Here is a 24,215-nt window from a genome sequence, read left to right as displayed (position 1 = left end):
CAGGTTCATATTGTCAGGAGGACATTGGAAATCGGACGCCATTGACACCTTAATCCTCGCACCCTTTTGAAGAAGATGACAAGAAACGATTTTCAATGTCCTCCTGACAGGTTCATATTGTCAGGAGGACATTGGAAATCGGACGCCATTGACACCTTAATCCTCGCACCCTTTTTGAAGAAGATGACCCAAGAAACGCGACCGCCAGATCCATCGCCAAACGGGAGCTAATGAGGCCAAAAACCACTAGGGAATTTGGTCAATCTCCTCCTTCTTAAGAAACGCCACCTCCTTAACATCGGAGGCCTAAGGCCACACCTTCATGTTTTTGTATATATACCATTGTAACTTTCCACCTGTCCATATTCTACCAGTGAACAGGGGCACAGAAACAAGTGCCTGAAATATATGGTTTCAACGTTTAAATAGTGTTTTATGGGCCTTCTTATTTTCATATATATATATATATATATATATATATATATATATATATATATATATATGTGTGTGTGTGTGTGTGTGTGTGTGTGTGTGTGTGTGTGTGTGTGTGTGTGTGTGCTATCATTTTGTTTTCTTTCAGTTTTTTCACAATGTTTCAATTCTGGACTAAGGACTCATTGAGGTATAAAGAATTAAACTGGATTTCTCTCAGGATGAGATTCGAAGCTCAATAATAATAATAATAATAATAATAATAATAATAATAATAATAATAATAATAATAATAATAATAATAATAATAATAATAATAATAATAATAATGCCTGAATACCAATAACGATTTAACGACAAATATAGGAACTCATATATTTACTTATTCGTATTACTTTATTCTTCCTACGTACTCCTCAAATACACTCCACGTGAACTTCGAAAGCTCGACTCTCTCTCTCTCTCTCTCTCTCTCTCTCTCTCTCTCTCTCTCTCTCTCTCTCTCTCTCTCTCTCTCTCTCTCTCACCGGCGTCTTTGAACGTATTTTCTTCATTTGTGTGTGTGTTTGTAAGTATGTGTTCGTGTGCGTACGGTATTGAGTTATAGCACCCATTAAGCCATGTTGGTTTAGATTTCTTACCCAAAAGAATGAACAAAATATAACGTGGAATTGAAATATGAATTTTAGGAATGAGAAACCAAATTTGTAGTCGTTTCTAGCATGCGCTCACTTCCATACGTTTGAAAGCAGCTTAAAAAAAATGTTATCGTAGATATAGCGTCATCACTTCAGCATAGTGTCATACGTATGACTTCAAATTGTCGATCGACTACGAACAGTACCAGTAACCCTAGCCTTCAAGTCCCAAAGCACTCAGTGCCATATTTTCCAGGTCGTACTTATTTAAAATACGATATACATATGGCATGGAAAATCTTATAGACAAAATCTGCATTTACTGTTATGTTCTTTCATCTATCAGATTCTAGTTGAAAGCTAGGAGATTAGATGACTTAATTTCCTAACCGCGGTCTGGCTTTGTTAATTTTATTTCCATGGTTTTTGATTTCATGTGGGGTATGTTTTTTTAATGCATTTGTTTTCTCGTGAGTGACATTTTCGTAATTTTATATTTCGAGTTTTTTCTTTTGTTCTCCCTCCCTGAAGAGTGGCTGCTTGTAACATTTAACTATTTGTAAGGTTTAAGGTCATATATTCGATGGTTTTTATTGCGCATAGTTGTAGCATTTGTAACTGTATTTAAAGAGACGCTGGAGATGATGGCAAACAAAACACGTTGATAGACTTAAAAATTAGTATGAACGAAGTTACTACTACGAACTCTCCTCTAATGGCCGGTGTAGCATTCCACTAATTTCGCCTCACGTTTGCTAAGGTTGGGCAACTTCTTCTGTCACCACTGTGCAGTAGTTGACATCAATTTATTCAATATTCATTCTAATTAGTGTAAAAAATACTTTTATGTCTTTTAATTTTAAATAAAATGCCCCATAGAACTAATAAGTTGGAATATATTTAACTCGAGGCGTATATAACACGTATCTATGGCTCACTGATGCGCCATCTTAAACGTAAACAATAACAAACAGGTTGGAGAGCCAGGGTAGGGGTTGTCGGGCCCCTTCCCACCTAGGGAGTGCCACGATTTGGTGGCCCAGAACGTTCTTGACCCTGCTGGAAGTTACACCATACTAGATTTACAGTGCGAAACGTCGTAATTGTCCTTATTAAATCGTTTTGAGTGTAATTCACACGCTGACTCGCATAAAACTGGCCGCAGTGAAATGGACGACTCGTTGGCGGAAGTGGAATGGTCGCCGAATTCAGCCGATATTTAAGTGACATCTCGAGACAGTTATGGTCGGACTTGTAATTTAGGCTTTGAAGTGTTACTCTAGGGTGGACCCAGGTCCGCTAATAAGTCGCTGTCATGGAGTGGGCGAGCAGTACCGAGGGCGAACAAGGCCGCGCCACAGCTTGTACTTCGGGCTCTGTAAGTATGGCATTCTCGCCTTCGTGGGCATTTTGCATCTTAGTTTGACGAGTAACCGTAGTAACTGTAGCTTTGAAGGTACTGGTTTGACCAGTAACCGTAGCTTAGAAGGTACTGGGTTGACGAGTAACCGTAGCTTAGAAGGTACTGGGTTGACGAGTAACCGTAGCTTAGAAGGTACTGGTTTGACGAGTAACCGTAGCTTTGAAGGTGCTGGTTTGACGAGTAACCGTAGCTTAGAAGGTACTGGGTTGACGAGTAACCGTAGCTTAGAAGGTACTGGGTTGACGAGTAACCGTAGCTTTGAAGGTGGTGGTTTGACGAGTAACCGTAGCTTAGAAGGTACTGGGTTGACGAAAATCGTAGCTTTGAAGGTGCTGGGTTGACGAGTAACCGTAGCTTAGAAGGTACTGGGTTGACGAAAATCGTAGCTTTGAAGGTGCTGGGTTGACGAAAACCGTAGCTTTGAAGGTGCTGGGTTGACGAGTAACCGTAGCTTTGAAGGTACTGGGTTGACGAGTAACCGTAGCTTTGAAGGTGCTGGGTTGACGAGTAACCGTAGCTTTGAAGGTGCTGGGTTGACGAGTAACCGTAGCTTAGAAGGTACTGGGTTGACGAGTAACCGTAGCTTTGAAGGTGCTGGGTTGACGAAAATCGTAGCTTTGAAGGTGCTGGGTTGACGAAAATCGTAGCTTAGAAGGTACTGGGTTGACGAAAATCGTAGCTTTGAAGGTGCTGGGTTGACGAAAATCGTAGCTTAGAAGGTACTGGGTGACGAAACCGTAGCTTTGAAGGTGCTGGGTTGACGAGTAACCGTAGCTTAGAAGGTACTGGGTTGACGAGTAACCGTAGCTTAGAAGGTACTGGGTTGACGAGTAACCGTAGCTTTGAAGGTGCTGGTTTGACGAAAACCGTAGCTTAGAAGGTACTGGGTTGACGAAACCGTAGCTTAGAAGGTACTGGGTTGACGAGTAACCGTAGCTTAGAAGGTACTGGGTTGACGAGTAACCGTAGCTTAGAAGGTACTGGGTTGACGAGTAACCGTAGCTTAGAAGGTACTGGGTTGACGAGTAACCGTAGCTTAGAAGGTACTGGGTTGACGAAGTAACCGTAGCTTAGAAGGTACTGGGTTGACGAAAACCGTAGCTTTGAAGGTGCTGGTTTGACGAGTAACCGTAGCTGGTAGAAGGTACTGGGTTGACGAGTAACCGTAGCTTAGAAGGTACTGGGTTGACGAAAACCGTAGCTTTGAAGGTGGTGGTTTGACGAGTAACCGTAGCTTAGAAGGTGCTGGGTTGACGAGTAACCGTAGCTTAGAAGGTACTGGGTTGACGAGTAACCGTAGCTTTGAAGGTGCTGGTTTGACGAGTAACCGTAGCTTAGAAGGTACTGGGTTGACGAGTAACCGTAGCTTTGAAGGTGCTGGTTAGACGAGTATCCGTAGCTTAGAAGGTACTGGGTTGACGAGTAACCGTAGCTTAGAAGGTGCTGGGTTGACGAGTAACCGTAGCTTAGAAGGTGCTGGGTTGACGAGTAACCGTAGCTTAGAAGGTGCTGGGTTGACGAGTAACCGTAGCTTAGAAGGTGCTGGGTTGACGAGTAACCGTAGCTTTGAAGGTGCTGGTTAGACGAGTATCCGTAGCTTAGAAGGTACTGGGTTGACGAGTAACCGTAGCTTAGAAGGTGCTGGGTTGACGAAAACCGTAGCTTAGAAGGTGCTGGGTTGACGAGTAACCGTAGCTTAGAAGGTGCTGGGTTGACGAAAACCGTAGCTTAGAAGGTGCTGGGTTGACGAAAATCGTAGCTTAGAAGGTGCTGGGTTGACGAGTAACCGTAGCTTAGAAGGTGCTGGGTTGACGAAAACCGTAGCTTAGAAGGTGCTGGGTTGACGAGTAACCGTAGCTTTGAAGGTGCTGGTTTGACGAGTAACCGTAGCCTAGAAGGTACTGGGTTGACGAGTAACCATAGCTTAGAAGGTACTGGGTTGACGAGTAACCGTAGCTTTGAAGGTGCTGGTTAGACGAGTATCCGTAGCTATGAAGGTGCTGGTTTGACGAGTAACCGTAGCTTTGAAGGTACTGGGTTGATTAGTAACCATAGCTTTTTTAAGGTACTGGATTGACGAGTAACCGTAAAAGAAGGTACTGGGTTGACGAACTCCAGTACCAGAAGGTGCTGGGTTGATTTAAAAAGCTTTTAGGTACTGGGTTGAAGATTAACCGTATAATAAAAGGTACTGGGTTGACAGAACGCCGGGTAACCGTAGCTTAGAAGGTACTGGGTTGTAAGAACCGTGGCCAGCTTTGAAGGTGGTGGTTTGACACCCTAACCGGGTTAGAAAGGTACTGGGTTGGTTATGTTAGAAGGTACTGGCATTCTAGGAACCGGTTGAAGGTGCTGGTTTGCAACCGCCCCAGTTACTGGGTTTGACGAAACTTAAAATAGAAGGTGCTGGGTTGACGAACAAAAATGAACCTTAGAAGGTACTGGGTTGACGAGTAACAAAAATAAGGTGCTGGTTTGAAGAACCGTAGCTTAGAAGGTAAAGGGTTGACGATTCCCCGTAGCTTAAAAGGTACTGGGTTGACGGTAACTGTCACTTAGAAGGTACTGGGTTGACGACAAACCGTCAGCTTTGAAGGTGCTGGTTTGGTAACCGTGGCTTAGAAGGTACTGCTGACTCATCGTAACCCGGGTTGTTTGACGAAAACCAATGAGAAGGACTCTTGACTCTCAAATCCGTGAAGGTACTGGGTTGAAGATGCCCGTAGCTATAAAGGTGCTGGTTTGAGAACCCTTTTTGCTTTGAAACTACTGTTTGATTAGTAACCATAGCTTTTTTATACTAGATGTGATCTCAAAGTTCGTTTCCTAAACTCCAGTACCACATGATTAAAGAATACAAAAATTTTATTAAATTACCACAAATATAATAAAAAATCCCGTTATGTTTTACCATTGATGTTTAATGGGACCCCCTGGCCAGTCAGGTCACTGACACCCTGGCACTCAAGGTAAGGTCTGATAGTTAACATTAAAGGAAAACTTTGTTGTCGTTCTAAATGGTTGCTCAGTTTGCCACTTTTCACTTAAAATATGGATGTTTCAAACAAAAATGAAAATTAGAATTTCCAGTCAAAAATAAAAAGTGGTGAAGTCTTATTAAATGGTTTCCCAACAAAAGCTGGTAACTGCAGAAGCTGCAGTTTGCGATTGAGGATAATTGTTGGTCAGTGGGAGAATTTGTGACTACTGCCCCCGGCATTGTTTGTCGGCCACCAATGAGAGCGGACATCTTGCTGCTCTCATCCGTGATTGCCTAAGTTGAAGATGCCACTAAGTATAAATGTTGCTAGAATTTTTTTGCTTTAAACTACTGTTTGATATTGGAGCTTTTATGCTGTGATCTCAAGTCTCCCTAAGATGATTAGTACAAAACTTGTTCTTAAATCTACCACAAATTTACTGTTACTGTTATGTTTTGTATTGATTGTAAGGGGCCCATGATATACCCTAACATGGCCTTGTCATGGGTGATTTAATATTAAAGTAAAACTTTACCTTAAATGAATTTCAGGACGTTCTAAGCCTTTAAAACATAGGAAAATTATGCCAAGTCCACTTAAAAGTTTACCTTCTTAATGCTTTTAGTTGTTAAGATTGCAGTTTGGATTGAGAATGAACGTTGCCAGGGCATGAATTTGTGGGTCTACTGCCCAATCTCCTCCCTTGCCCCTCCTGAGTAGATTAGGCTAGTTGTTTAAGTATCCCTGTTATACCAAACAACAACATGACAGAAGCAATAAAAGATAATTAATTAATTGATTTTCGTCTATAGTACCACTGAACAACCATAAAAAAAACAAGGCTTCGAAATCAAGCCAGGTTCTAGAGTAGCAGTTAAGATGTAAAGATTGAACTAGATTCAGTGATGGTCAAATAAAATGTTATTGGGTTACTGATGGCTATTTCCTTTGAAAGTATTTGGTTAACCTATCAACCACCCCCCATATCTAATGAAGAGGGGAGCTCTAATAAGAAACCATGGTTTTAGAGTCAGCATAGTTTAGGGAGCAACGCATACAAAAGGGTGTCGATATGTGGATGAAGGTGTGGGTTTGTCATATACAGGAGAGTGTGGATATGTGGATGAAGGTGTGGCCAAGTAAGACCTGGTTCTCTAATTCAGTTTAAGTTAGGAACATTAACTAACTGATGTCCACATTTTTCATATAATTTTGTTCCATACCCCAACTCATAACTTCCTGGCTACCACAGAGGTGCCACCATCATCATAAGATGTAGTGGGTGGACCAAGCATTTTCAGTGCAAACTAATGTCATATTTGTCAGAATCATAAAAATCTGTCATAAAAAAAATCATATTTCAGCAGTACAAGAATGAACAGTTAAATTGTAAATATGTACAGAAAAAAAGAATTCAAGACAAAGGTGGGTATGTGTAATGTGCAAAATAAAAATGATGTCTGTTACAACCGTACATCTCTCTCTCTCTCTCTCTCTCTCTCTCTCTCTCTCTCTCTCTCTCTCTCTCTCTCTCTCTCTCTCTCTCCCCCCTATAATTATATCACATACATCTGCATATTTTATTGTTGCCTTAAATTTATGCATTCCATTTTATTACTTTCTGCTGAGATGATACAAGTTGAGAATTAACAATATTTTACAGCGCCTACCAGGTATTAAGTTAAATAAAAATATTTGTTTGTTGATTTTTCAATAGAGTTTTTTTTTTTTTCAGGGTGACACTGACCTTAAATTCCTACTGCCCATCTACCAGCTCCTCCGCAATGAATGCGCTGATGCGGCCTATCTGATACTGATTAAAGAATTCAGAAACTGTAGCTATATGGACGGAGTATCGGAAAATGAAAACCACCTCCCCCTCTATGACTTTTTAAAAAGAGTGGATAACTCCAGAAAGAGGGAAAATCAAGGAAAGCTGAAAGATGGAGGATCATCGCAGCAGGAGAAGAGATCTGTTCACATACACAATCTCGACGAAAACAAAGACATATTGAGCCGAGTCACAGTTCAGAACTTGAGGGACCAAAACGACTCGCAGTGCAGAGTTCTGAAAGATCTGGATTTGTCATTGTTGCTGAACATCATAGCTAACAGACAGCTGGATTACAGAATAGACAAGGCTGTGCTCGATGCACTGAATAAAATCAAGGAGACCAGGAATAAGGTGTTCCATCCAAGGTACAGGTTTCCTGCAGGAACCTTTGATGAGTATATGACAACACTTGCAACATCTTGTGAGACACTGTATAAGCAAGTGGATGCAAGTCAGATCCCAAATCTCAGAAATCAGGTGAAGAGATATAAGGAACAAGGTCTGGAATGTAACTCAGGCCTCAGTATAATTAGTAAGTATTTCGCATGCATCAATTATACACAGTACTAGAAATTAAGTTACGGAAAAGAGTACATTGCTCTATGATGTTTTTAAATCCAATACAAATCTCTTATCTCTTCATATGGTGTTGATTAGGCCTTCTGAATGAAGTTATTTAAAGTAATGCATAAACCTGTTACCAGTAAGGTTACAGGTAGCTAGGTTGCTTTGTTTTATAGGTAATGTCCATTCCATTTTACAATTAACAAGTCATTCGTAAGTGTATTTTCGCGAATGTGCTTTTGGGTGTCCAAGAGAGTACAGTAATTCTTTGCTCCTCATTATTCACAGTTTTTTAATTTTATGAGCCATTTACTGTCAATATTTTCTTTATTTTATTGTTGCTGATGAAGTATAAATTTTGATGTTTGTCTCATAAACACAGACTTCTTTGTTTTCTTATGCATATTGCTTTCTGTGTAAATGGCTCACTGACAGATGAAGTTATGAGCCTTGGTGAGCTGAAGCTGTGGGAGAGACTCAGTTGGTGTGGTTGGGAGGAGGACACCCTTAAGTTTGTATTTCTGAGAGACATTAGTTTGTTCATACAAGAATAAAACCATTGCTTTTTATATAGGAGCATTCCTGGCACGAACTGGATGCAGTCACTGAAGTCAGCTGCATTTCAGTAACCTGTCACTTGTTTTTGACTGTATTTGAGTCAAGATGTCCCAGTTTTCTGTGTGGTCACAGTTCTCGACTGGGTTGTGAAGGTTTATGTTATAAGAACATCTTGATTTGGTTAGATGCTAGATACGCAAATTGGTAGTGTGTGATCTCTCCTTTGTTGCTTGGCCTTCAAACTGGTAATGCTGGGGGGGGGAGGGGTTGGCTACAAGATTCTTGTCCTCCAGATTTTCCTTTGGGATTTCCCATGAGCGTTTCCTTAGAATAGGGCCTAGTCCATGTCACCTTCTTGCAAACTGAGTACCTGGAGTAGCTGTTGGTTAGTCACAAAGTTCATTGACTGACTCTCTGCAAGATATCTAGGTGTGTCTTAAGTGCCCTGTGTATGTGCAGCCCATTCTTCACAGAGGCTTCCGAGAGGTTATGAGGTGAAGTGAATGAAGGATTCAGTACATAAATGTGCTCCTCTACTCCTTTCATTTGTATCCTCTTCCTTCTCTTGTGTTTGGGCACACCTGTGTCTCCTGTCTGCCTCTCCTGTGTGCCTGACATCACAGATCCCAATATCGCTGGTGCTTAGTGCTGCAGTTTCCGTTATGGAGAAGCCTTTTGTAGGTGATGATATTCTTACCTGGTCAGTCAAGTACGTACAGTAATCCATCGTTTAACTGTTCTTCCATAATTGCACAATGCTCCTTACTGCATTTTTATTATTACCATGTTTGATGTGCCATTCCCTTGTTTTATTCAACAACATCCTCAAAGTTGGCTGAAATATTAACAGTATTTAATTTATTTATCACAAGTGTATGCTTCTGTGATGTTAAGTGAATGAGTAGTAATTGAATATATATATATATATATATATATATATATATATATATATATATATATATATATATATATATATATATATATATAGAGAGAGAGAGAGAGAGAGAGAGAGAGAGAGAGAGAGAGAGAGAGAGAGAGAGACTGTAAAACATATAACTAAAAAGCTTGTTTGGGGTGACACTGTACTTAAATGTTTGTTACTAAGTAGTATAGATATTGTGCTGAATGTCTCAACTGAGATACTCTGCTTGTTAAAGTATAGTATTTATGGGTGTATTTCAAATAGAATATGTGTGTTTGTATTTTTATACTGCCTTACTGAATTGCTCTTGTTTGTATTGATTCTGTGGATTTTATTGTCTAAGTTTGTGGTTTGCAACTGGGCATAGGTTTTGTTGTGGTCAGCTTAGGCTCAGCATAGGATTATGCATTTTCTTAACCACATTTCACAGTTTTCCAAACCCCTTTGGACCTATTAGTTTAATTAAGAGAGAAGTTACTGTACAGCAGCCTGAGACCTCTGACCATTCTGCCTGTTGGTGCACAGTAATTGAATGCATCCGTGGAGCCCCTATTAGGAATTGGCACCAGAGGACTCTGAATTGGTCCTGTTATATGTAGGGTAGCAGAATCCTGATAGCCAGTATTTGCTCCCACCAGTAGGCTATCTGTTGTGGAATTGTCTGTGTCTCATATGAACATTTCACTTGTTTAGTGTGAGCCTTTGTAGCAGAAAGCCTTTGGAAGAGACTCCATCAAGGGGTTTATCTCACTCCTTACTAGTTTGAAGTCTGGAATTTATCTAACAGGCTAAAAAGAAAAATCCAAAGCAGTGAATTGTATCTGTGAATCATGGCAGCTTTCCAAGGAGGCATATCTTTTACACATGACTACAGTTGGACAGTACTCAAAACCTTTTTTTTTTTATTCGAAGATGGTTAAAGTATCATATGTACTTTATCATTAAAGTTTTTATATTCATCCTTTTTTCTTATATTACAGAAAAGCTACAAGAGGAAATTTATAAAAAGTACATGTATTTTCCTGAGCCAACCTTTGTGCACCCCGTCATCTTGGACACTACGTAAGTTACTTAGTTTGTATTTTTTGTAGCACGGAAGAACATTGATTGATTGATGAATTTCTCTCACATATGTTATTTATGCTGTGTATTTTAATTTTATGCCAGGCTAAAGTTACAACACAGTTATTCATTTGACTGATTTTAAAATGATAATAATCTCTTCATACAAAGCTGCAAACTGTAACTTATTTGTTACCTCAGATTACCAGCCCGAGGTAGGGAACCTCTCTCTCTTCAGGTGATGGAGCACACTTTTTGCTGCAATAAGGGTTGCGGTTGATGTTGCAGATGACTAATTATATAATATTGCACATTTTCTTAGGTTAATGTGCTTCATTTGTTTTTCATTTTCTATAGAGTGGCATTTGTTGAAAATTGTGGGTGTTTGGTAATTCTTAGATTTGTTTTTAAATACCATCACCTTTTATCTAGGAATTTTCCTGGCTTAAGCTGGAAGTGGTTGTTGGAACTTGGCAGCAAAGTGGTTAATTAGTGGTAGTGAGCTGGGTAGGGGTGTTTCAGTATCTGGGGTGCTCTGACCTACCATTTAGCATCTTGGAAAGACCTCTCTTTGATTGTGGTCTGGGATTTTATCGAGTATGCATTCAACTGCTGTGCCATAAAATGCCTCCATCATTCATTTTTCCTACAGAACAACCAGACTAGTTCCTAATGAGCTTCAAAATTGAAGTCTTCTTTCTTGGTGCCTGTCTTCAAATAAGAACTTGATATTTTTCCTTTCATTCTCTAGTATTTTCTCTGTACTTCTTTATCCTGACTGGTATGTGTTTCCAGATAATATTTGCAAGGACAGCCTTCCATCAACCTGTTGGACCTATGGAATACGAACATTGTTTTTCGTAATCGGTGAAATTCTAGGACTTTGGGATATAGATTCGAGTACCTTATATGGTTGCTACTCCATACCAATCAAACCAAGTACAGAGGGTCATGCCATGTGATTTTTACTTCTTACTTGATTTTGTCATGCACTAAGAGAAATGCTGTTCTCTCACCTACCTACAAATCAATTGAGGAACCAAAATTCAGAGCAAATTAAATGTCAGGCTGTTACCAGGTAATCAGATAGAACAGCAATACTAATGACAATGAGAAAAGAAAATTGTTAGGTCAGGGGCTTGGATAATTTCTGTAGACCTGAAAGATGCGTACTGGCATGTCCCTATAGCCGTTCCCTTCCGCCCCTTCCAATGTTCCAGATAGGGAAAGATACATACAGACTCAGCCATGCCCTTTGAGATAAACATTGCCTAAAGAATATTTCACAATACACAGAGATGCCTCGTTGACAGGTTGGGAGGGCATTGGGACGATTGTCAGGTGGCAGGAAGGTAATCAACTACTCTGAGGAATTCTTATATCAATTTCCTGGAGCTGATGGCTCTCTTTTTGTCTCTCAAAAAACTCAAACCTCCAGAAGAGAGAGACAGCATAACTACAGTATCCTACATCAAGAGGCCAGGATCATGTTCACCTCCTCTCAGTATGGTAGTGCTAGCCATCCTTCGGATGGTGCAAGCAAGGAAGTGGCACATGTCTGCAGTTCACCTCACAGGGGGCCTCATTGTAATAGCAGACTCTCTTATCAAGGAAAACGACAGCCTCAACAGAGTGGATGTTGGACAACCACTCTTTTCAAACAATAGCCAACATGCTTCCACAACCGGAAGTGGACCTGTTCGTCACGTACGAGAATCACAAACTCCTAATACATGTCTCTGAACCTGGACAGTCAAGCAACAGCAAGAGATGCCTTCCTAAAGACTGGAAAAAGGGGAGGATGATATCTTTTTCCTCCATTGTCCCAGATTCTGAAGGTTTTGAGCAAACTTCTAACCTTCAAAGGAACAGCTTACTGAATAGCCCCAAATTGGCCAGAGAGGCATCAGTCCCTATTACTGCAACAACGGATGAAAAGATCAATTCCACTGTCATCTGCTGTTCTATCTAGCCCCAAATTGGTCAAAGAGGCATTGGTCCCTATTGCTTCAACAACGGATGAAAAGATCAATTCTGCTATCATCTGCTGTTTTATCCCAGACAATAGGAGGGAAAGTCGTTTACGCATCCTCCTTTCTGAGCCGAGACCTTCGCGTATGGATTTTTTAAAATATCTATCGTGACAATTACTCACCCAACATTGCTAGATTCCTAGTGCAAAAATTATGGACGCCATCTATCCGTCAATACCAGTCCGTATGGAAGATATGGTTAGATTATATCCATACTGAGAGCCCGATTGAGGTTTCTGTAGAAAAACTTTTTATTTTCCTTATATACCCTTTTGAAGACAAATACCTTGTGGTTACAACAGTCATGGCATACAAAGCGACATTAACAGAATCCTTGCTTTATGGATTTGGGATTGACTCCAGTATAGAAGTTGTCACTTCCCTTCTGCAGTTTTTTGCTCTACAAAGGCCTGCTCCCAAAAGGCTTCCAATCACTTGGTCCCTGAACAAGGTGCTTAGATTTCTATCAACCCCTCAATTCAGCGGACCCAATACAACCACAACGCACATGCTACAAAAGGGGATCTTCTTGATTGCATTAGCATCAGGAGCTCGTATTAGTGAACTGGGCTCTCTTAGACGGGGATGGTGCATCACATAAGCAGCTGACCATCAATTATTATTGTCCCCTGGCCCATCATTCCTGGCCAGAGTGAGGATCCTTTAAAAAGGAAATCTATTCTTATAAGAAAACTCTATTTAGCAGACAAGACATTATGCCTGGTTCAAGCACTTAAGGTTTACCTAGAAGTCATTTCAAACTTCCCAGAGGGTCCTATATTCCTACACCCTAGCACAAACTAACCATTCTCCCTACAAGGGGTGAGAATGATTTTAGTGTCCCTCATTAAAAAGGCAAATCCACTCTCCTTTCCTAGGTCACATGATATTAAGAAAGTAAGTACGTCGTTGGCCTTCAGAAATGTCTCTTTCAAAGAAGCCTCTGAGTGTAGGATGGTCATCAGTTAAATTATTGCCATGTGCTCGAACAAATTCGACTACACTGTATATCAGTAGGTGGCATGGTTAGTCCTAACCCTTAGGTGCTACGGCAGAAAACCAGGGGTCTTGTTGACTGTGAGTATGCTAACCATCACTGGGAGAAGGGCGACAGTACGGCAACCAAACCCAACATGCTTAGGTAAGCTATTGTAGAACTACATCCTAAAACGTAAGTTCTTGTATAGTTTCTTGTCCCTTGGTACCAAAACCTGAAGAGTGTTTGGAATAATAAGAGTCTTTGGAATAAAGAATGGGACTTGAAATTTATGGCTTGACCTCGGACCAGAAATGTTTTTCCTTTGGGGTGCTGGGATTAAAAATTGAAAGCTTAAGCCTTTTTTGTCACCTGTTTATTTCTTTGTAAAGCTCCGTGAGCATGAAACAAGTGACTACGCTATCAAAAAACAGGTTTTGACGTAGGGAAAACCTATTTTTGGTAGTCGCTGTTGAGTCCTCAAAACCCTCCCACTTCCCTGACGGAAAGGCATGGGATTTGGGCAAGGGATCATCCTGCATTGACCAACAGAAAGTCATGGCTCCTTGGTCTTTAATGGCCCAGTTGTAAGGAAGAGGGCGGACGCGCATGCGCAATAATCACTTCTCTTTCTTGCAGGTTCTTTTGACAGAAAAACTGGGTTCAGCTTCGCTGAAGATAAGGGAAAGTGCCCCCTTATCTTTGAGTCCATTATATACTCCATCACTTGTTATAATGTTAATCATTACAACACAATACCTGGCCAAAAAGACCAACTGGAAGAGAATTCTTTGATATTAGTTTGGTCACCATGGAGCTCTGGTAGACCATGGAAGGTAACTCCTTGACGGCTCAATGCAACTACCAAAAATAGGCTTTTCCTACGTCAAAACCTGTTTTATTGTATACACTGATGGCTTGTAGATACTGTAGCCTACTACATTTATTACACCTTACTTATGGGGCAAACTTAATGTATATCCATGTTGAAGGGAGAAATGATGTGAGGCACAGGTGATCACTTATGCCAAGGTGTTTTCCAAGCTGAGTTGTGATTTAAGCAACAGAAAACTAGATGTCAGTCTGAAGACAGAACAAAAATGTGAACTGTTGAATGCTATGTAAATAAAAAATAAGTCCATCCAGTTCTGTTGCACGAGTGAAGTAAAGCTCACAGTATACCAGTTTCATGGGCACAAGAAAATAATTTACATGCCACATTATTGGTATTGGATGAGACTTGGTAAATGGTTAAGACAAAATACATAAGTTTTAGATAAGACAGGGTTAATGGGAAAGATAAAACATTTGGACATGTACAAAAACTGTCAAGACACGAGTTTAGTTTTACTCTGCAGGAAGCAAAGAAGCAGGAGAGGCACATTTTGTTTCGTGAGTATTACAACTCTTGCATCCAGTGCAGTCCATATGAAAGAAAGGACAACTGTGTCTAGCTTATGCTTAGGAATACTCCTACATAACAAAGCAATGTTGAGAAATACTAGTGCTTCAAAAAAAGGATAAATGCTAAGGAAAATAATAATGCTTCTTTTCAATTTGACTGAAACTGTAAACTTACGAAGGGAATCAGAGAAAAGTCGTGACCCACTTGGGATGAACATAATTACCTAGTGAATTGTTAGTGTACCCTTTGAGTTCTGAAGTCAAACTAATAAGGCAGTGATTTGTACCTCATATGAATATATTTTCCGTGTCAAAAGTTAAAATGTAAAATTGTTGTCTCATAAGAACCACCAAATATGTAGATACTTGCAGCTAGATAGATGTAGATCATTACTCCACTTGCAGCTAGATAGATGTAGATCAATACTCCACTTTTTCCAATTTAGACAACAGATGGAAATGGCTTCTTTGGCTCCAGTGCTGGTCCATATGACCCAGATTTCATGCACTCATTCTTTCATTCTGTCCTTGTAGATAAAAACAATCTCTTATTGCCGTACTGTATTTTGTGAGTGTTAGTTTCTCTTGAAAAGTGATTGCGGTTGAAATAGGAATTATGGTCTTATTTTTTATTTGCTTTTAATTTCAGGAAAAGCAAGGTTATCGAAGACCTTCCAAGATATATTACTGACGAGTGCAAGGATTGCAAAAACCTTCCCATGCTACTCTGTGGCTCGACTGGAACGGGAAAGTCAACGGTGTTTAGGAGTATTGCAGCTTCAGCCGTGAAAAGTAATAAGTTTTCCCTTGTGCTCTACCTTGAAGATATCGACAGGAAACCAAAGCAAAAAATACTTCCCGTCGTCACCTCAAGCACAGATTTTTGGGACCAAGTATACCACTGTGTTGAATCTTTAGCTGCAAGTACAGTGGGAGACTATGGGCTGGAGACTGTGAAGGCAGTTATTGGGGAACATATCAGTAACATATTATTTATAGTAGACTGGAACATGATGTCCTTAGGAAATATTTTCAAAGAAATGCACCGTGGCACTTGGATTGCTGCTCATCGAGAAGTCTTGTCACACACAAATGACTGGATGTTGTTGGAAATGCAACCATTTTCACATCATCATGTTCTTCAGCTTCTGCAAAAGCACAGTGGTGGACGCAGGGATTCAATAAGCTATCTGTACGAAAAGTGTGAATACAAATATTTAATTACATCACCTGACATGGTACAGGTATTTTTGACGCACGGGAGTGCAGTGAATTTCGGCACTGATTTTGAATTGATTGCAGCTTTTGTTGATACCACGTTCAAAAATAGTGGTTGGGTTTGGAATGATACAAAGTCAGGTGTATTGAAGTTAGGAGAGGTTGCACTGAATGCCTTAAAAATGGGAAACAGCAATGCTTACAGTGAAAAGGAACTTAATCAGATAGGGGATGAGGTAAAAGATATGTTCTTATGCCACGAAAATAGGAAAACAAAATTTAGGCATTCTTCTGTCCAGGATTTCATAGCTGCATTGTATGTTTTTCACAACCCAGCCAAAGCGTGCAGAGAGTGGTTGTCAAGCGCTCCGAGTTTCATGAGAGTATTTAAATTTGTTTGTGGCATGTGGTGTCACTCTGGCTTTTGGGGCGAGTACCGCAGTCCTTCAGACCGGGTATTGGCCTTCATGGAATGTTATTTGACTAATCTTCTGGATATTAAAAGCTTGAAAAAATGCAAGGAAAATAGAGAGGTAGAGCCGATGGAAGTTGAAGGATCAAAAAGCAAGATGTGCAGCAATGAAAAAGGAAAAAAGAAAAAATTTGGAAATCCATTAAGAAATGCTGTGTCAAATTGGGACTACATAATTGCACTGGATGATGTTTGTCAAGAACCAAAAGTGATCAGCTTATTTGCCAAGCTGCTTTCTTCAACGCCTTGTTGGATAATCAACACAGGGAGATTTGATGATAGAAAACTAATAAGATTGGCTGTTTTGCTGAAGAAAGTCAAATTGGATAGGGATCAACCAGTGACCATCAAGTTAGAAAGTACTGTAGATGTCAGGATGCTAATAAAGATTTGGAATAAATTGAAGAACATAGAAAGTTTGCAAAATTGCGCCAAAGTAAAGTTTTGCATTGCTAGAGATAGTTATTTCCCAATCACTCATCAAGATTCTCTTAGAGATCTTTGCAGAACATTAGTGAATGCTCGTTGCCGAATATTTATCACGTCTTATACTGGTCCCCTATTATGTTCTACAACTCTTGAGTTCTTAAAAGGGTCCTCACTGACTACTTTGGACACTATTGATGTCATTGTCTATGATGTTTCCTCTCTTGTTGAGATTTTGAAATGTGACCATTTACCAGACCTCAAGTATATCTCTGTAACAGTCGAATTAACAACGGAAGAACAACTCCTTACGTCAGTAAAGCCATTCAGTGTTCCAGATCATCGTTCACTCAAGTTAAGGATCAAATACTTTGACAATATCCAGAAATTTCTAGACATGGTGCGGTTTCCCGGTCACATCAGGTCGTTAAGTATTTACGATATTTATATCACTCTTAACTTCAGTTTGAATCTGGTGGCTTTTGAAGACATGGAAAACCTGAGTTTAAGAGTTGAGCTTCCTGACCTTGATCAGTCTCGTGCCCAGAATCGGTTCACAGACGAACATTTCCACCAGAATTCCGGCCATGAAGACATGGAGATTGATAGAAGTATTCCAGCTGGCCAGAATTACAAAATCCCTAGACGTGGGTGGATGTTGCCTATTACCGTTAATGTGAAGCAGCCACCAAAACTAGAGAGGTTGCTTTTAAGAAATATGGATTTTTATGACGATTCCAACAATAATTTGTTACTAAATCTTTTGGAACGATACAGAATACAGAAGTTAATCATCTTGGATTCCCAGCTCTCTCTGAAAGGCGTTAGAAAGGTTTTGAGCTCCCATACAAGTGATGGCGACGACATAAGCTTTGTGACCAAGAAACTGAAGAATAACCAGTTGGAGGTGGGCGGTGACAAGGAGTTGCTGAAAAGGCCAAGACTGAGCGTTGATGAACGCGAACAAAAAAAGATTGACAAACCAAAAGGCAAGGAGATTGTCATTACATCCGAGATGGGCATTTGTGCGTATTGTCGTCTGTTCCCTTGTATATGTGCTGGTGATGAACTGGATAGGAAGGAGGACTTGGATGATCTTGCAGATCTGCTCAAGGATGTTTATCTGTACGACATTGTAAGTTTCAATTATTCGAGTAGAGTTGCGACTGTCAGGAAGGATGTGTGTGGAGACTTGAGAGTACACTGTGCCTTGCCTGGCTTGAAGGATGAAACCTTGCGTAATCTTAGCTCGGATCAGTCTGTATTCAACAGGTTTTTTAAAACATTAGCTCTGGCACAAAGTATTTCTTTAGAACAAACTCATCTCTCCTTTCAAGGGGTGAAGGATATTGTTGATTATCTTAAACAGGTAAAGCAGTTATGTTTAGACCGTTTTTCTCTGACAATCGTGTCTTCTTATCATACATTGGACGAGGAGTCCATACATGCATTTATAGAAACGATCAGGAGGGAAAGTATGTTTTCAACATTCAATTTTACATGTTCATGTGAAAACAAGTGTTTTAAAATTAAGAAAACGTACAATGGGAAGATGTTGTTTAATGACCGTTTGCAGGAGGGCTGAGAGTGTTGTTTTACACTTGGTTGTTTGATTATGTAGCGAAAATGGTTTGCAACTTCAGGACTTCTGTTGAGAGAGCTATCCCTTTTGAGTGGAGGAATTTTTGTATAGTGATATTTAGAAAATATGTTCACAATTTATTGCTCATTCATACTAGTTATGGTCATCATTGATATTGTTTTCTACATTCATTTACTTCTCATTTGTTAATCGCTTACACTTGTATATAAGACTTTGATCATCAAAATAATAATGTAAATACCATTGGTTTTCAATTCGACATAAGTTACTGTAACTGTATATTTTAGCATGTATGGGAGTTTCTGCCTTCCAAAATACTGCATGAATTTTCCAAATGATAATAGTGGCGCGTGCCTAACTTAGTGACTAGCTTAGGCCTGGCCTACATTCTCTCTTCATTGAATCTTTATCTCTTCACGTTATTATTTATCTCTGATATGATAATTTGTTCCTGTGAGGATGCAGGTCTGTGTAATTTACATGGCTATACCTTTAGCAAAGCTGGTCCATTCATTTTCAATTTGGTAAATTGCTAGGTGATTGGGGAGGGTGGAGAACCCCCGGTTATTTGACAGTCAGTGGTCACTTTTTCTGTGGCCATGCTCTTGGCAAGATGTCTCCACTGTTGCAAGAATTCCTTAACATCTGTGAGCCCTGGTCAATGACTGGGTTTTAGTTGGTTGTGAGTGTGATTGTTGTTGCAATGATGTTGCCTGAGTGTCTCACAAATATGATCAACAGGGTACTTTGTGTTACATGTGAACATTCATTCTCGTTTTCTTTGTGCCTTTTGCATGGGTCAGGAGGTAACACCCTCCATTCTCTTTGGATCCTTTCAATGATCTCTTGCTGTGGCCCCTTGCTTCTGCCTCAGGATTGGTACTTATAGATGTCCCCTTGGGCGTAGTCTGAGGGAGACGGGCAGGGTTGGATGGTGACTGAACAGCTCACTACCCTGAATGGGATGGGGCAGTGAATGTTCCTGCTACAGTTACCTCCCCTTCTGTTTATGCATCCCTGTCCTGCTTTGCCAACTATGTAGAGGAGTTGCAGGGAGACAGTTGCTGAAGACTGTGGCCTTCTGTAGGTTTAAGCATGGATAAGTTCCTGGTTGCCGTGATGGAGCACTTGGATTTTCTTTGCGATGATGATACATCCTAAACTTTCCCTGTAATTTGAAATAGAATGGTTGTGTCTATGAAGAGATATGCTTTCCTCTCTTGCTTGTATTTTAAAAGTGTATGGCATTTGCCTAATTGTATTTTTCTTTTTCACATGAAGACAGCCTCATCAAGAATGGGGTAAGCTTTTTTGGATAGATAAACCCCATCCTTCCAGGAGGAATCCATTAAGCTTTTCTTTAGTGTAAACACTTGGCATGGCCAGTTCTTCCTCTTTTGGCTAGTATTATAACCTGCTCCTCTTCCCAGTTTAGGGAGAATAAGTTGCTGTAAGTTAGGAGGGTAAGGTTGATGGCTTAACAAATAAAACGTACTCTATTATGCCAGGTTGTTTCAGCTAGATTTTAAAGCTGGACTTATGTTTACATTGTTTTACGTCTACATTTTCATTTTAAGACAATGTACCTCTTTCTGTGTTTCCTGTTACCTTCTGTAACTTCTTTCAAATGAACACCATATTCTTTGGAAGCTTGAATTTCAGGCCAGTGGCCCATGTAGGCTTGTGTCATATGAATGAGGTTCATCTTTTGAGTAATAACAATAAAAAAAGAAAATCTTACGCGTAGTTACACCTTCGTGGGGTGAAATTTACCTCATGGAGGCCCTCTCATTTTCATTTATTATCAATAGGGGAGGTAATATGCTACCATTTGCACTATGAGACCAGAGAAAGAGAGATAATCTTCCACTTGATTTGTTTTCATTATAAAATCCATGTAACGAAGTCCCCGGGTTAGGTCAGAATCGGGTTACATCATTCCAAGTTTGTCGCCTTTCAAATATATCATACTAATATTTTCTGACATTACATCATCTTACACCTCAACGGAACAGTAAAAGTGCGTACAGCTACAATGTAAAGTAAAAAAATTTGGAGGATTTTGGATGCACACCACATCAGAATGCAAGTAAAATGTTGTACAGTGCACCCAGAGGTTTCAAGTCATCACTTTATTTCTCACTTTTATACATTTTTCTTGCGACGTTCCGGGTTACGTCGTTTTCTGGGTCACAGCACAGTGTCGGAACGGAAACCCCAACATAATACGGGAACTGCCTGTACATGAATCTTACTTTTGAGAAGGGATGAAATGCATTACTAAATTTAGATTGGAGGAGCATTGTGGTGGAGTAGGTTGGAATCTCACTCCCTCTTATATGTGCAGGCCTTCTTTACATGCAGAATAATCCTCTATAATCTTAATCTCCATAATCTACAAGGAGTCAAGAATTAGATATGGTTTTCCAAGAGCCTAGTTTAGTTACTACAAAAGTGAATGAAAAAATTTGAAGAGCACAAATTGCCTGTTAAAAATGATGTATACAGTAGGAACTTTGAAGAAGGCACTAAAGTTGCACTGAAGTTTGGTTAGATGTACTTCAGGTTAATAATTAAAGTGAAGGAGAGCACCCTTTCCATAACAACAACTTTCTCTCTCCCTGCCTTTTATTATCTTTCACCTGTTTTTGATGTTACCAAAAAAATCAGTAGGTGAGTATACAGAGTATATTGAGATAATTATGATAAAGATCTATTTTGCTTCTGTTTCTCTGCGTGTACTGTACTTGCCGTGGTGTGTGTGCAAGTTTACAGTAAGAGATCTGTAAATAATGTAAAGTTTCTCTTATAAGGCTTGATATGTCAAGTTAAGAAGACTACAGTATTACATTATTATAATTCATAAGAATTTAAAGTAGCCTCCACTAGGTATGTTATTCTAACTGCTTAATTAAGACAAGTCAGGTGATATTGTGTGGTTAATTCATAAACAACAACCATAGTAACCATCACTGTTTTCTCTGTTGTGGTTAAACTACCTAAAAAAACAATAATAATTTATTCTTGACTGGACTCATTATGCACTGAAGTACTTTCACCATTGCTAGCTCTGTACAGAAGCTAGACAGTATTAACTGCTTATGAATGGATTTCCAAGAACTAAAGTAATAATGGGAGATTCAAACCAAGATTATCTTGCATTTTATTCTGAAATTGCACTGTCTCATAATCTTTTAAATTAAAGTCTTTTTACACCAGTAATGATAGTTTTCCTCAAGATGCTGTGCTGATAAAAATAGGGTAGTTTGATCAGACTACTGAACCGAAAAGTTTTGCCTCTCTCTCAGAACTAGACTGAATGATTATTGGTTTTACAGAGTAGGAAGAACTGCTGGTACTTACGCTAAGATTGAATACATACCCTCAAAAGTCAAGGTATGGACATTGTTTTCATAACTGCCTTACATTTACGGTTCAATAAAGAAAAGTGTATACAAAAGCAGATTAGTTGTGTGTGTATTATCAGCATTGTGTGGACAAACTTTGATTAATCATTTCAGCACAACATCACAAATTGCAGTAGCGCACAGATATTAAAACAGGATCCTTGAAATGGTTTTTAAAAAATGTTCATGTGGTTTTTAGTCTTAAGTAGCACGACGTGCTGTAGTTTATACAAATTCGGTGATGTACAGTACACTTTTACAATAAGTGAATTACAATATTTTTATACGGACTAAATGTTGATTTTATAACAAAAAAAATTCTAACCACAATTGTGTGAATTCACTGTTTTAAAATGTCTCGTGTTTTTCTACATGCTGTATTTTATAATAAATGCTATATACGCAAATTAAAGCTGTTTTTATTCTTGACTGTCTATATCCTTTTGTAAAGTTTGCTCAATTTTTTTTTGCAAAGGTGGTTGAACTGATTTCTTGTAAATTTATGTTTTGTGCAAATAAGCCATTTACTTTTGTAAGTGGCTGAAATGCACAAACCATATGAACAGCTTTCTTACAAGCATGAAAGTGCACCGTGTAATTCTATAAATCATTTGCCATCGTGCTGGTGAAATGAAAACGGAACAAACAAAGTTGTGTAAGTAAATATAAATTTCCAGCAACAGTACAATTCCTTGAACTTCTTCTTAGGCCAGTCTTGAGGGGAAAGCACTTGGCTGTTCAGTGACCACAAATGTTTTGGTTTGATTTCTGTTGTTATTAATGTTTCTAATGTGTGAAAAATGGTGGCACATTTTATAATCATTTTGTGCCTGCGCTGGGCTTAGAAAGGAAAATGTCCCTGCAGAAGGTTAGTACTTTAAAGAAGTTTGTTTGTAGCTTCCCCTCAGCCCAAAGCTGCCCCCCACCCCTGTTTAACCTTTTACTTTACCAACATCCCCACATCCTTTCTGTCTTCCAACTGTCTTGAGTGCTGAGTGGCTGGAAGTTCTCCCAACGCTTCTTTTATAGCATAATTTTTATAAGTCAAAAAGGGAAATGCAGATAAACTATTATGTGAAATTTAATTAGTCCTTTGTCATGGCTTCATGAAAATACACTGCTGTGTAACAGAATGCATAAATAACAATAAACTTTAAAAAAAATCTATGTATGACAGCATATCACCAGATGTGCCCTAAAAATGAAGGGTTTCCAGAACTGTTCATTATTTACATGTCTAATGTCTTCAGATTTTGTTAACGTTCTTTTATTCTCCATTTATTCTGCTAATTTCACAATTCATGTGTGCTCTTTGAACATAGTATTTGTTAATGGTAATTGTACTTATCCACTTAGTCAAACTGCAGGATGAGTTAATGATTGAATCTTTTAGTTTTTTGTCCTTAGTTTTTGTCGAGTAACAGCTCATTTCCTTACATAGCTAGAATTTGCATTTGATTCATTCATACGCTTCTCGTGTACAAGTTTCATTGCATTGTTTCAGGTCGATTATTCCCAGCGATGATGTCATCCGATCCGATGACAGGTCGTGGATGCTAAGTGCACGGGTGAGCTGAGATCCAGGAGGATACCCGACTTGTAGGAATTTATAGGTCATCCCATCTTCTGGACAGTTCAGAGGGAGCCTGTCATAATGTCTATACTTGACGATAGCCATGGGCGTGTTTCCTTAAATGCCCGTGTGCTGTCAATACCTGTTATGCTCTTTCTGACGGAGTGGAAGAATAGGATTAATTTGGGGAGGACTATGGACCATTTGTGAGGGGCCAAACCCAGAGAGGCAGTATCCTAGTTAACCCTTATCTGACTCTGGAGTTTAAAGTTAGCTATAAGATCATTTTTTCCCTGAAGGTTGGTAGTGAAATACTCGAGGTTCTCTGAGCTTCCCTTCGTCCCCAAGCTGCAACCCCTTTAATTTCTTTTACTGTACCTCTCTTCATATTCTCTTTCTTCCAACAATGGTTTCATAGTGTAATGATCTCTTAGGCTCCAGCACTTGGCTTTGGCATAAATCTTATATTCTAATCCCAATTCTGTAAGATCATGCATAACTGCAGAATGTTATAGATGAAATACCAGAAAGTGATGTGAGTATTAAATTGTTATTGATGATATGAAAGTAAAGAGTGATCCATAAGTTTTTTAAGCAGCAATGTATATATATATATATATATATATATATATATATATATATATATATATATATATATATATATATATATACACACACACACACACACA

The 24,215-nt window shown here is 39.3% G+C and overlaps 1 protein-coding gene across 1 annotated transcript; it reads left to right on the top strand.

Annotated features, from left to right (window-relative positions):
- Positions 1-968: 968 nt before the first annotated feature.
- LOC136831170 (uncharacterized) lies at positions 969-22,365 on the top strand. The gene is made up of 4 exons (XM_067091123.1): positions 969-2,448; positions 7,210-7,840; positions 10,333-10,414; positions 15,477-22,365. Exons 1-4 carry the CDS (start codon positions 2,386-2,388, stop codon positions 18,526-18,528), a joined length of 3,828 nt encoding a protein of 1,275 aa, XP_066947224.1. The 5' UTR covers positions 969-2,385; the 3' UTR covers positions 18,529-22,365.
- The last annotated feature ends 1,850 nt before the right edge of the window (positions 22,366-24,215 follow it).

Source organism: Macrobrachium rosenbergii, chromosome 48, assembly GCF_040412425.1.
Source record: "Macrobrachium rosenbergii isolate ZJJX-2024 chromosome 48, ASM4041242v1, whole genome shotgun sequence".
Taxonomy (NCBI): Eukaryota; Metazoa; Arthropoda; class Malacostraca; order Decapoda; family Palaemonidae; genus Macrobrachium; species Macrobrachium rosenbergii.
Note: the sequence above shows the minus strand (reverse complement) of the source record. Positions and strands in the feature narration are given on the sequence as shown.